Source organism: Seriola dumerili, unplaced genomic scaffold, assembly GCF_002260705.1.
Source record: "Seriola dumerili isolate Sdu_G_001 unplaced genomic scaffold, Sdu_1.0 BDQW01001092.1, whole genome shotgun sequence".
Classification (NCBI taxonomy): domain Eukaryota; kingdom Metazoa; phylum Chordata; class Actinopteri; order Carangiformes; family Carangidae; genus Seriola; species Seriola dumerili.
The window spans coordinates 550,832-565,490 of NW_019175347.1; the positions used below are offsets into that span (position 1 = coordinate 550,832).

The 14,659-nt window shown below is 38.8% G+C and overlaps 1 protein-coding gene across 3 annotated transcripts; it reads left to right on the forward strand.

The window, feature by feature from the left end:
• The first annotated feature begins 2,121 nt into the window (after window positions 1–2,121).
• On the forward strand, window positions 2,122–12,004 carry LOC111237770 (mothers against decapentaplegic homolog 4-like). 3 transcript variants are annotated; one of them, XM_022766991.1, is made up of 12 exons: window positions 2,122–2,460; window positions 2,886–2,946; window positions 3,309–3,664; window positions 3,790–3,964; window positions 4,376–4,405; window positions 4,494–4,697; window positions 5,045–5,152; window positions 5,819–5,869; window positions 5,989–6,172; window positions 6,350–6,518; window positions 6,894–7,032; window positions 8,142–12,004. In XM_022766991.1, the coding sequence occupies exons 3-12, from the start codon at window positions 3,425–3,427 to the stop codon at window positions 8,351–8,353; spliced, it is 1,512 nt and encodes a 503-aa protein (XP_022622712.1). In that variant the 5' UTR covers window positions 2,122–2,460; window positions 2,886–2,946; window positions 3,309–3,424; the 3' UTR covers window positions 8,354–12,004. The 3 variants fall into 3 exon arrangements, with proteins under 3 accessions (XP_022622712.1, XP_022622714.1, XP_022622715.1); XM_022766993.1 differs by having other exon boundaries at window positions 2,886–2,929; XM_022766994.1 differs by lacking the exon at window positions 2,886–2,946.
• Window positions 12,005–14,659: the final 2,655 nt, after the last annotated feature.

A 14,659-nucleotide genomic window follows, 5' to 3' on the forward strand; every position in this document is an offset into this window, starting at 1 on the left:
GTCAACAACACTTTTGAGCAGGTTTATGTGAAGGCAGCTTTATTCATCACTCTCAAGCAATAAAGTCAATGTTATTCATGGGTCATGGGTTGCCAACTTTAAGCTTTAAACACATGGCTCATCTCAGTGGAAGATATGGACAGAGTTTTGGACGGGGAACTGTTGTCATTACTGAAATGACACACTATATCACAGTATAACCACAAGAGGGAGACTTTTGATTAAAGTAGAAATCATCACACTACAAAAGAAAACAGTTAACAGTTTAACAAGTAAAGGCTTTCTTAGAGATTGTTTAGAGAGAAAAACAGATGTTTGCTTTATCAGTGATTTGTAATCAGCTTGAGCATAATGTTTATCAGAAGGAGTTTAATTCCACTACTCCACAGATGGTGGTTTTGTGACACTATAATAACTCTGACTCTTTATAGGGTATGTGTACACTTTTTCACAGCTGTTAATTTACTGCAATTTCATAATCATTTGATTATACATTACTGAGAATATACCAGTACACATTCCTATTAGTGGAGAGTAGCAGGAGACGGTGGGGTGATTGTGTGTCACTGGATGTGTTGGCCAATGCAATGGCGGATAGATAGATAGATAGATAGATAGATAGATAGATACGCTCGCAAAGAAAAAAATAGTTACATTTGCACATCTCATCAGTGACATCGTGTCACCATGTGGATTATATCCATAAGTGGTAATTACAGTTTGAGCACACATGAAAGACTGAGCAACATGCTCAAATAGTGAAATACAAGGCAAGACATTTTTGTCTTTACTGGGAAGTCTTGGCTTTTAAAGACACCTTGGATCCAGTGTGAGGGTGAGAAACACGTGTGTATGTGTGTGTTTTATTTAAGGCTGAGAAGAATGGACCTGAGGTTAAGGCAGAGGAAAGTGTGTATGTGTGGTTGGTTTTGTGATAAAGCTATTGTGTCTGATGGTGGAGATAGGACAGCTCAAACAGACGACGGTTCTTCCTGATGCTAGAATACTATATACATAGTTTTTAAAAGTTATGATAATTTGTTTGATAAAAAGTTACAGTTTGTGCAGAATAGTGTGTCTTTAGTTGTAGCTGGGGCGGGGGGGCAAAAGGGGGTATTTGCCCAGGGCACCATTCAAACCAGAACCGCCACTGGGCCAATGTATTTATATTTGTTTGAGGTAACTGACCTTGTTGTCTTCTCAGTTCTAGGTCAAACATCCAGAAAATGGAACATATTTGAAAGTTAAAGTTAATGATGTCATAAAATTAATATTGGCTGAAATCAAAAAACTGCTTCAGTTTGAGGGTGCTGGTATTGTGCATGCTCACTGTCACATTGCCATGGCTTACTGGTACACTTGGATAGAACAGAGCCATTGTTAATGTTATTAGTAATGTCATCATTGACATTACTAACTAATTATTAACATGTTATTGTAAATGGGCCTGGGGTAGAGAAGAGCTGTTGCACAGTTTGTCCTACCACAGCTGTTTGTCCTACCCATGTCACTCACCAGGTCGATATCACACAGCTTCACTTGGAAGCTTCCAGCCCAGGAAACCAACCATTGCTGGTAATATCACCAGATTTTGATTCAGGGCCTCTCTGCAAAACAGGGACTTAAGATGAGGTAATGGTATAGGACCAGCCTTTTAGGCCCCTAACACGTCAACATGCTTTATACCATACAAACCAATTGTTACACAGTCAGTCTGGGTCTGGTGCAACTGAACAGTTACCCACTTTGCTCAGTTGGTAATCCCAGTCCAATTGGCCATTATTAATTGGAATGAAGACATTTTGATTGTTGGACTTAACTGTTGACTACTGAGGTGGAAAAACAGTTTTCAGGAATGGAACATCTGGTGCAGTGGACCCTCAAATTAGCACATATGCACAGTATCCCAGAGGGCAGTGAGACAAATACTCAAAACAAATTAATTATTGATTATATTAGTAAAATATTTGTCGCTCTAAAATTCCCTATGTTGGCATAGGCTTGCAAACAGTAGGTATTTTTGAGGTGTTTTCAACAAATAGGAAAATAAACAGCAGCGCCACGCCTGTCACATTTCACGCGTGCATGCGCAGTTTGAGAGTGGTGGGTGGAGAGGAATTTTTTGTTTATTTTCGTGGCCAGCTAACCTGTAAACGTGTTGTTGTTAGCCTAAATATTTTTTGTTACAGTGAAGTGTAATAGAGTGAATAGTTAAACGACTGCGCATTTAATTGAGTATGATATCCTAACATTTCGTGAGGTAGCGGATTTGGGGCATCATAGAAAAAGATTAGCCAGCGAGCTAGCGTGAAGTTGATGAATGTCCCTTAGCGTTAGCTGTTAGCGTATGTGCTAGCAAGCTAGTTAACGCTGCACAGCGCATCAAAATCTCGGTACCTAAAGCCACTCATTTATCATCTCCAACCACCCGGACCACCGCAGCAGCGCGGAGAAATCACGGTAAGTCCACAAATCAGTTTGTGCGTGGTGCTGATTATGTGAGGAGACGAATGCTTTCCAAACCAGTGTTAGCCAGTGCTATGGTACCCAGTGATGGCTAACACCAACATTAGCTGGGTAATGGCAGCTTACAATTGTACTTTTACTAAACATATATATTAATTTGTAGGAATAGTCTTAAATAATAACTGAACAGTATACTCTAAGTCATGCTGGGTTGCATACTACTGAGGCATTGTGTGGAAGGGTATCGCTACCTGTGTTTACTAGCTTTGGTACCCATCAGGGCTAGCGTTAGCTGTGAAAATGCTCTTAAATACCTAATATTAACCTAGCAAACATTTCATCTTAATATATTAGACGTACTGTAAAAAATAAGAAAACGCCATTTCCGTACCATGAGAATGTTTCGTTTTGCATTTCAGACAAGATATAATGGCCATATTTGCAGATGAACGACCTGTGAGAGGTTCTGCATGCATGAATGTGAGCTTTTAATGCAGTGGTTACACTTGAATCAGAAGTTATTGTTGTTGTAAACATATGTAACAGTAAGCTAGGTATATTCACACACTATTAAACTGAAGATGCCCAGACAAACCTAAAATAATTCTCTGTATAGGTTTTGTAATTAACCTACTAACTGTAGCCAGGGGCTGGGGTGGTGTTTTGCTGTCATCTTTACAAACCTTTAAGGGGTTTTAATGGTTCAGTAGATTGACTTCAAAGAGGGTTGAACTTGTAAATCAGTTCTTCCTTCACCTAAGAGTGCCACTTTATGCAATGTGAAATTTTGGTTGGCATACCCATCTGAATCCTGTCATAAGACACTGCTCTTTCTGTCTTAGGTTGTTAAAGGTTGGCAGCAGTTGATCATCAATAATTTCACCTTGTCACCTCTACTGGTAAAGGCATAGAGCATACAACTGGAAAGCCTCCCCAAGGTTGAAACCTAAGGAGCAAGATGTCAATCACAAACACTCCCACAAGTAATGATGCCTGCCTGAGCATTGTGCATAGCTTGATGTGCCACCGACAGGGAGGAGAGAGTGAAAGCTTTGCTAAACGTGCGATTGAGAGTCTTGTCAAGAAGCTGAAGGAGAAGAAAGATGAGCTGGATTCCCTTATCACAGCCATCACTACAAATGGAGCACATCCAAGCAAGTGTGTAACCATACAGCGAACTTTGGATGGTCGCCTACAGGTACAGTAGCAGATATACAGTGTCAAGTTAGTTTAGTGATGCACTCCTGTAGTTATAAGAGAAAATTGTGAGAGACTCCACAGAAACACTGCCTATCTCATTAGATGTTCTTCTCTGTGCTTTAGGTTGCAGGGCGTAAAGGTTTTCCCCATGTTGTCTATGCAAGACTGTGGCGATGGCCTGATCTACACAAGAATGAATTAAAACATGTGAAATATTGCCAATATGCCTTTGACCTGAAATGTGACAATGTTTGTGTCAACCCATACCACTACGAAAGGGTTGTCTCTCCAGGCATTGGTAAGTGAGAATCACATGTTTGTTAGTCTCATTTTTTAAGGTTATTGATGAATGTAGAATGTTATTACAGGGGATACAAGTTGGTGAATTTTCAACACGATTTAACTCCTACAAATTAAGGATTTTTAAACAACAGTTGAACTGATTACCTGTATTTGGAATTTTATATCTTAAATGCATTGCTTTTTTAAAATTTTTTTAGTTATTATCATCTTTTAATATTTGCTTTATTCATCTGCACATTTCTCAGCACATTTAGTCATTATTAGAACTGCACTCCTGGTACTGGATATTCCCAGTGATAATTAAGTTAGAAGATGCAGTTAGTTGAAAAAAATACAGCCCGTGTTCTAATTCTTACTCTTCTTAGGAATGTTAACCTACATAAATTCATTGTTAATGTTTTTGCAGATTTGTCAGGACTGACCCTTTCAAGTTCAGGTAAGGAGGTGTCAAAGTTTTCCACTTTGCTCATTGAAGATTTTGTGAAAGTCCATCAGTCTTAACCATACTTGTCGTCTTCTGCTAGGTCCACTCTTGGTAAAGGATGAATATGACTATGATAACCAGCAATCTCACTCCAGCTCTGAAAGCCACCTGCAGACTATCCAGCATCCACCATCAAGGCCTGGTCCACAAGAGGCCTTCAGCAGCCCAGCTCTACTCCCTCCGACGGAGGGAAGTAGTTCAGCTTCAACCTCTGCGTTTTCTACCATCAGTGCTGGACCCTCAAGTGAGACACAACACAATGACTATACATGTCAAAATATTTGAAAGAATTACTTTTTTTTTTCCAGTCAAAATTAAATTAATTAAATTAAATTAAATTAATGTGATTATATGACAATCATTCTCTAAAAGTTTTAATTTTGATTCATTGTACATGTAGGTTTACGTTATTTTAAAACATAACTTTTTACGAGGGGGTTAACTGTCGCCAACAAAATTTCAGTTTGGCAAAGTTACTATTAATGCAGTAAAAAATTATGTTTTGTATTTAGCTTGAAAATTGGATCTAAAACACAGACTTCAGGTTGGCACAGATTTGGCAACACAGCTGTTTTGAATTTATATTTACAGATCCTACCCCCAACTGGAGCAGGAGCAGCAGCTTCACCCCCACGGTGCCTCAACACCAGAATGGGCATCTACAGCATCATCCACCCATGCCGCACACAGGGCATTACTGTGAGTGGATGGAAACATAAATACATTCTGTAAAAATTCTCGCATCAAACTTGATAAATAGCACATATCATTTCAGAGAACTGACAGGTGTGAACATCTGTTTAATTCATGAGTATAGATCCTTTTTCAAGTCAGTGGAGATAATGTACTTTGACTTCTGGCTGGAGGACATTATTAACCTCTAGGAAGGCACAGAGCCGTTAGTTTACCAGCGATTCAAGGACAAGTAAGCTCAGATGTAGACTGATTTATTGAAGACATCTGTATTTGCACCTTGAATGTTGGAACATCCTGAGGTGATTTACGTCTCAAAGAAATCGTGTGTAAATGTTGTAAAAAAAAGTGTAAAAGTGAAAGCAGCAGCACCAAGACATCGATTGTGTTAATCAAAATAGTTTTTCCCAGCACACTTTGTTGCATTTGTTAACATTTTTTACTAAATTGTACATTTATGAATATGAGGCAGATTGTGTTACAGGGATTGAAATTAAGATCTGCTATAGCTACTAAACATCACTATCCACCTCTTAAACTTCATGAAAGCTAGTCATTTTCAGCATCATTGCTGTATGATCTGTGCTAATTTCTGAATGATATATCACATCTTAAGACCTGGTGTGGTTTCAGAGCTGCTTTTTCAAAATGAATATTGAAGTTATCTTGCAGGGCCTGTTACCAATGAAATTGCGTTCCAGCCCCCCATATCCAATCACCCTGGTGAGTATCGAGCTGCAGATGGAGGACAGTCCACATATTAATCCTTTGTGTGTCATAAAACTGTAACTGTAATCAGTGCAACCGATTTTGACCTGAGGCTTCTTATTGGTTTTCTCCAGCTCCAGAATACTGGTGCTCCATTGCTTACTTTGAGATGGATGTCCAGGTTGGGGAGACGTTTAAGGTGCCATCCACATGTCCGATAGTGACTGTGGATGGCTATGTGGATCCATCAGGAGGGGATCGCTTCTGCCTGGGCCAGCTGAGCAATGTTCACAGGACAGAGAACATAGAAAGAGCCAGGTACTCCACCTCATATTTGGAAGTTCTGTGTATGATCATACAGTTCGTTCAAGCAGACAACATTTAATGTTTGTCTCTAGCCATGATAAGTGAATGACAGTAATGCAAAGTGTGTGTAATGTCTCATTTCTCTGACTCTGTTTGCAACTGCCCCCCCCCCCTTCTCTCTGAACTCAGGCTCCACATTGGTAAAGGTGTGCAGCTGGAGTGCAAAGGTGAAGGAGATGTCTGGGTGCGCTGTTTGAGTGATCATGCAGTGTTTGTTCAGAGCTATTATTTGGATCGAGAGGCTGGACGTGCTCCTGGAGATGCAGTACACAAGATCTACCCCAGCGCTTACATCAAGGTAAGATTGCATTAACATGCTCATACAATGAAAAGCAGAAACATTCCAAGTAGTGCTCTTGGCCCTGACTATATTTGCATGCACATGAATAACTGACTCAATGCAATTAAGGCTTTAATCTGAGTAAGGTGGAGCCACTGTAAAAGTCATACTCCTGTGTTAATGCAGTTAAGCTCAGGGTTGGAGTAACCGTAATTGCAGTAAAACGTGTGGAGCATCCTCTTTTCTGTTGTATTATTGAAGGAAATTTTAACATATATACATGTTAATCAAACTATGAACCTGGCATGTTCAAAATAACATTAAACATCACAATATTAGTAGACAGTCAAATGGTTGAGTGTTCATTCAATATCTTGTCTTGTCCCCTGCCAGGTGTTTGACTTGCGTCAGTGCCACAGGCAGATGCAGCAGCAGGCGGCAACAGCTCAGGCAGCAGCTGCAGCTCAGGCAGCAGCGGTGGCTGGGAACATTCCTGGACCTGGATCTGTGGGAGGCATCGCCCCAGCCATCAGTGAGTATTCTAACTGCTGCACTTACCCTTAGGCAAGTGTGTTATTATGATTGCTTCTTAGCATCATCCTGTTTGGACATTTGGGCATCAGACTAATATCAGGGACTTTCTTATGGCACTGCAATGCACAGCGTTGTGAACAAGAGAATTGTAGATCAGCATGAATAGAAGAAAAGCAACCAGCAGTGTTGATAAAGCATAATGGATGGATATTCAGTCATCATATCTTCACTAAATTAGCCTAATTTCATTCATTTCAGATTACCCTTGCTTTAGGCAAGATGGCTTGTGCAGCTGCATTATGTAGGAAAATATAAATACTGGGTCAGGATGTCGGACATATATTCAATATAAAATGACTAAGCATATTTTGTACTGCAAAATCCGGCTAAAGGGCTGGATATAGTCCAAAATGCACCCAGACCCAGATGCTGAAAGTGTAACTTGGCCATTACACTGCATTTCTTGTTTTAAGTTCTTTCTGTAAACAAACTTTCTTTGAATAAACACATTAACACTGGNTATTTCTCTTTGGTGTTGGAGGGTTTCTTGGAATTGTGAGATGTGTGATCACAGATGACTGAATGATCAACCAACAAACCTTTCATAGTGTGTTGATATTGAAATATATTTATTCACTTAAGTCATGGTAGTACAAATTAACAGCTGAGGTGGAGGGATTGTGACTATATGTTGCAGCTGCCTCATTTCTTGTTTTAAGTTCTTGCTGTAAACAAACTTTCTTTGAATAAACACATTAACACTGGTAGTATTTTAAGTATTTCAAGCTTCTTTACAAAATGGTTATAGCATTGGTATGCTTAGCATTGACAATTAAGTTTTAGATGATGAAATACATTTTCACATAGCTAACATCATTATGGGCCAACATTTACAGTAAGTCTGTTCTATGGATTTTAGCTCAAATGCAGTAAAATGTGTGGGAGATGTGCATATAGCAGTAGTACTTTTTCTGCTTAGTCATGTATCTGCCTGATATATGTACCAACTTTTACTACAACAGTAACTTAGCTAACTCTGCTGTGGGCTGTGGGTTGGCCTATAGTGCCACATTGATCTAAAAGTTGCTGCCTGTAACTCCCCTGCAGGTTTGTCTGCTGCTGCAGGCATCGGGGTTGATGACCTGCGCAGGCTGTGCATCCTGCGGATGAGCTTCGTGAAAGGCTGGGGGCCCGACTACCCACGGCAAAGCATTAAAGAAACGCCCTGCTGGATTGAAATCCATTTACACCGAGCTCTACAGCTACTGGATGAAGTTCTGCACACCATGCCCATAGCTGACCCTCAACCTCTTGACTGAGTTGAAAGACATTAATTGTACAAAACAAACAAAGAAAAACAATAAAAAATCAGACTGTACGTTTAACAGTCTGCTCCACCAATACGCCTGGAGCGCCAAAGGAGGACTGCAACTACAGGGATGCTGAGTAGGTTGTAGGGGTAGGAACAATGACATAAAGGCTGGCAGTATACTCCAAACACACCGCTTTCATATCCAGTGCAGAGACTCCAGGTCTGTAAGTTCAGTGACTTCCAAGCAACAGCTGGAGGAACATGTGAGTCACACTGGGAGGAGTTGTAGCACAGTGGAAAAATGCGGCCAAGAGGATGCACATATTGAAGGAAGCCAGTATTCTGACATTGTTCATCAATTGGAACTGCATAACAGCATGAAGTGATCAAGGCTGCATGTCTCTCAAATCTCAAGTTTGATATAAAAATAATCTCACACTGATGTGTGAGGGTAAGGAATGTGTCCACACTGTGATAAAAAGATTCAAAAAGCTCATGAATAATTTAATAAGGTTTAGTGCTGAACAAAACAAATTCAAAGAGAGTGTAGGGTGTCAAACAGGAAATGATTCATGCTTCACCATACTGTTTTTTTTTAATGTGGACATTTCTGTAGATTTTAAGATGCTTGGAGCCCTCCTTGTAACTGATTGACAAAATTTCTTTTTGAGCTATTTAGTGAGCAAAGTATTTGGCTTAAAAACAGTTGAGCTGAACACATTGTGGCGCCTCATTCTGTCTGAACATATTAAATGTGATTTCAGTTGGAGTATACTGCTGGTCCAGTCCTCCTCCAATGGCTCTCCGGTGCTGATATGGCTTCATGTAAGTGGAGTTTTTTTTCTCCCCTCACAGATCAGGATATTTATGTGAAATCATGTTATTCATTACTCATTTTCTTGTAAGGTGTAATCTGAAATATTTTTCAGTCCTTGATGTTTTTTGATTTATATTCCCCTTTTGAATAGTTGTTTCTAAAGATGTAAAGAGAATTTAAATAAGCCCATTTTAGCTGAGCTCAGCTTCTCTTTATAGAACTGTTCTGTTATTCTACCACCAGTCAAGGCTGTTATGACACTGAGAAGTGATGTTTTCTACTGAAGTTTTTCAAACCCCAAATTTAATTGAAATTATGAAAAAAATGTCAAAAGAAAATGTTATTATAATACATCTGTGTAATATTATTTGTAATTGTCATTTTTTGATTAGATGCCCATATAGTGTCCATTAGCACTTTATTAATTTGCTTGAGTATTTTGTCTTGTTTCATAGTCTCATGTGTGGTTACTTGTTGTATCCATATAATATCTTAGCATAGTTTAAAAGTTATTCTTGCTAATGACCTTGGTGAGACCCATGAAAGATGTAGTTCAAAGTGTTGTCTGCCCAGAATCTATATTTTCAGTATCAAACATTCACAGCAGGTTTGAAAGGTTATTTCACGATCATTATTTGGAACACGTTGTGGTTGTGGTGTAGGAGTGGTTTATGAAATATGAAATCTTGCCTATTTTGGATGAAATGAAAACCACCTGTCAAACCTACAGGCAGTGAATATTTGATACTCAAAAGATACATTTGGGTGGAGCATCACTTTTAAGTTAGCTCACCTCCACCCATTTTAATTTGAGTATTACTTGTATGACTTAACATAGACAACAGCTGAGGAAAGGAAGCGTGGACTGAACTGTGAGAGGAAGCGTAAGCCATATTGATGCCAAAAGTAACCCTCTGAAAAGTGGAAAGGTTATCAGACTGCAGTAATTTCTGTGTTAATGTCACTTCTAAAAGCTTGGTTTTAATTATCAATTGAATGATTTTAGTTTTTGCTCAACACTATTCAAACAATATTTTGGTATTTGGAGCTCTGTTTACCTACAGCTGTTGCAGTATTTTATACTCTTTTTGCTACCTTTACAGTGACGAGCCACTCTGGTCAAAATTGAAAATGATTTAAAGAAAAAAAAAAAAAGAAAAAAAAAAAGAAAGAAAGAAGAATGCTGTACAATTTTCAGGAAATGCAAGTTCATGCTTATCGTAATCTTTACAAGTATGTCATACATTCTGAATACATAACTGAGTTTGAATGATATTGGTGTTTATATGTATGGATATGGTTGAATAAAATTTAATGGGCTAACTATCATTGAGTGTTTTTAATTAGTGTGAGGCGAAACGAAGAGGGAGGACACTGACTTTGAACAAGAGAACGTTTATTACTGCAAAGACATGTCACAAATTTTAAGAAAACAACACTAAGAAGCTAGCCTGAGCTGAGATCTGAAATATTCAGAAAACCAAACTACATGTGTCTTTAATAGTTTCTATATTCATCAATACGACACACTAAATGATAATGTCTTTATAAATATAAAAGTCCCCCAATTGTCCTTGTTTTTTTATGTAAAATACACAATACAAATCACCCTACACGCATTGGTTTGTTTGCCAATTTGAGAAGATATGAAGAAAACTTAACGGCACACAAAAGGAAAGTCACATGAAATTTGTGTGTATATATTATATCGGATACTATACATTATCCCAAAAAGAGAAAATAAATCACAAATGCACTTTAGCCAACATATCTGATAAAATGTTCACCAAAAGAACAAATCAAATAATTAAGACACAAATAAATATACCTTTTCAGTTTTTGATATATACATATTTTTGTCTAGGGTGAATCAAAATAAAAACCTTCCCCAAATGCCACTGCCAAATGCTTGTGCTTGCATTAGAGCGTGCTACAGATGGCCACGACTCACTGGACTGTCAAATGGCACTTGAAAACATCCAAATACAAATCTCAAACAGGTCACAGCATTCAGAAAATATCATTTGACAAAACAAATCACGATCATGAGAAAACAAGTCATAAGAGAGTGTTTTACTTACAGTAACTCCTTGTTCAGTAACCAGTTCTATACAATAAAAAGCTGTTTGCAGGTGATCTACCATGTGTAAACTACTCAGTGTGTGTGTGTGTGTGTCTGTGGTGTCACATCCAGTAAATAATAAATAGTCCAGTCTGAGGACAGGTCTTTATGCTTCCTCAGCCCTGGTGTATTCTCAGTGGCAGCACCTGTGCAATGTAATGTCTGCTCTGATAGCCTCTATCTGTAGCCCACCAGAGACCCAATAGTCACCCAGGCCATCTGCTCTGGCCGGGGCGAAATTAAAGGCACTGGAGTCTGCTATGGGTCAGTGAAGCTGCCATGTTGTCCAGGTGAAGAGGCATTTCCTAGCTTTGCGCTCATATGACAAGTTAAGGAATAGCTTATGTATTTTTTTTTTTTTTTTCCTGGTCAGAAACAGGCTCATTTGCAAACAGCTGTTACAGCAAAAAAAAACAATCCTACTTCTCTATTTCAAAGACACTGAGAAATAAAGTACAATTGTGTTGGCAGCATGAACATCAGTCCAGTGTTAACCAGGCAGGCTTTGAGATGCAGAAAGCTAAATCACTGTGTGGCACGCCAGTCTGTATAAACAAAACCGGGGAGAAAAAACTAACAAACAGTTTCTAGCAGCACATGGTAGGCGTGCAAGACCAGAAAGCACTTATGATCCTAAAGCACAATTAAGATTTAAAGAAAACATTTTTTAAGCATTGTCCACCTCAGGCACAAAATAATACATGTTACCATCTACAGTGTTGTAGTTAATTCATATGACAAAGGAGCTGAGATTCATATATAAAAAAAAAAAAAGAAAAAAAAAAAGGTAATTCAGTGAGAGGCAAGATAATATATCCTGCAAAAACCTTCATTCCTAACCAGTACACACTACCCAGATTTACAACATATTTTAAAATTTTAAGTCACAGACGAACACCATCACTTTTTACAACCGCATTCTCAAAAATTCATTGATTGTTGGAGTCAGTCAAGTGAACTCCTGGGAATGGGTTAGTTCATTTTTCGCATTTAGAATGTGAACACAGATTTATGTGAAGTTCTGCAGAAAGCATAAGAGATGATCTAAGGTTTACGTTTTTGTATCCATTCATCTTGTGCTCTCCCAACTTGCATTTGACAGTTAAATACCAAGAGTCAAGGCGCAATCTCTCATGCAAGTTCATTATGGTCACAGACTGATGTAAACAAAATACCCCCGACCTTTAACTTCCAGCTACCTTAACGTTCACTGACCTTTTCTTACAGACTTTTCAAACTGTCCTTAAGGAATATAATAAGAGAGCCAGATTTGTGTGCACTCAGTTCCTCGATCTGGTAAGTCAGACATCTCAAGCCAGAAGGATCAGGGTAAGGCTACAGTAAGAGATGTGTACCGTAGGTTTAATAAATAAGCAACGTGTCTCTGGGTTTGCCAGAATTTACTTTTCAGATTCCCCAAAGTGTTGCAGAATTAATGAAACTTCTAAACTAAATGACACACAGTATTTGCATTTTCCCACCCTCCTTTACAGCTAAGCATGTTCTCTACGCAGGCACACTGTTCCTGTGTACTGCTAGTATCTAAAGGAATTTTTGGACTAGTGATAGAACCTAAAGGACCGATTACAGCAAATACAGTGCCAACCCTTCTTTAAAAACCTTACTCAACCTACATACATGACTTACAAAGAAAAAAAACAAAAACAACAAAGAAACCTTCCAGTCCGTCTGTACAGTAGGTCTGCTCTTTGCAGTGGTATAATTCATGATTCATTATCAGTTCCCATTGTAACATATGCATCTAAAGCAAAAACAAAAACACAATAAATATCAATAAATAAACATTTATGCAGAGAAATGGTGCAGACCATTTCAACAGGCATGAAAAACAAGAACCAAAATTATTTTAGTAGCAAAATGTTCCTATTTAGAGGATTAATCTCAATATTCTCCACAACATAGAAGGCTGTAACAGTTCAAGTATAGATGTAAGTCTAATGAACCAAAAGTGAGTCCCCATGCCTTTCCCATTTCACAGTCTAAAATAACTACAGAGGAGCTACCAAAAGAAACAATCACATATAAACAATCAGATCAACCACATAAAAAGCAACAAATATATGTAGTGTATCATCATTATATATACTATACATATATATCTATATATCTCTTTGAATATCAGAAAATATCTACTTTTGGTCCACTGTACAAAGATGATCTTTAAACAGGGAACAAAGGATGAAGCATTTTATGGGCTAAAAACTGAAATCACAATGTATCAGAGGTGAGAGAAAAGCAATGCAGATTTTCTCTATCGCGTTGAGATTTGTGCAGTACAGTGGTGTGTGTGCAATAAGTGTTTGGTGACTGTTCTGCACGCGTCAAATGCTGGCACCACTGGTTTGAGGTAGGGTGACTGATGGATGTGTTCCAACACATACACACGAGCATGCAGACACACAGGCGTATATACAAACACAGTGCAGACCTACGCATCCATGTTCCCACGCACACACACATTCACACACACATACACTTCACCCAATAACAAAGGCTAATGCAAGAATAGGCCTCAGGAGGGCAGAGTTAGGGCAGGGGCAAGGCTAAAGACCATGATTCAGATAAGTAATAAGCTTAGTAGAGCTGATCCAGAGAAAACAACAGGTGTGTCTGTGCCTGCATTCCTTGGTCTCAACACTGATGAGCCAGCCCAAATCCAGCCACAAGTCACCAGAAAGCCAAATCTGTGGCTGGGACAATGCAGAGGGGCTGTGGGCTCTCTTCACCACACAGTCAGGACTACAAGGACAGCTGCATTTAAGGATAAGGCACTATGATAAAGCCGAGGTACATTTAATCCCTGACATTCCTTCTGCTCTGCAACATGGCACTGTGGGACAGGAAACAGCTCTCGGGCGGCCCAAATGGCTCACTCTCAGCTTCCTCTTGTTGGTTTGTTTTTGGTCCTTCGTGAACTTAAGAAATTTCTTTAAGAAAGAAACTGCAAAACCGGGGGAAACATGTTCAGTAAGTTGTTTTCAAGATTACAGCTCATCACATAAACCACTACAGAGCATCTAAAATGAACAAAGGCAAGCGTTATGCACGGAGTGCATAGAAAAGCTAGCATTGAGGAAGTAGTTTTGTACAGCCGGTCTTCCCAATCTCTATATACACGAGTAGCAGCGTGATATTTCTTTAGGGGTTTCTTTTTCTGTGGCTAAAAGCTATAAGTGGTTATCGGTGGGTGGCTACCAAACAGACAAAACTGCCCCATGATCCTTTTTTTTTTTTTTTAAATGTCATACATACATAGAAAGTCATCCCTTTGTTTTTTAGCTACATACAATACTCAAAAATATTTTGTTCAGCCAAAAGTTAATCAGCAATTGGAATGCATGTTGACAGAAATC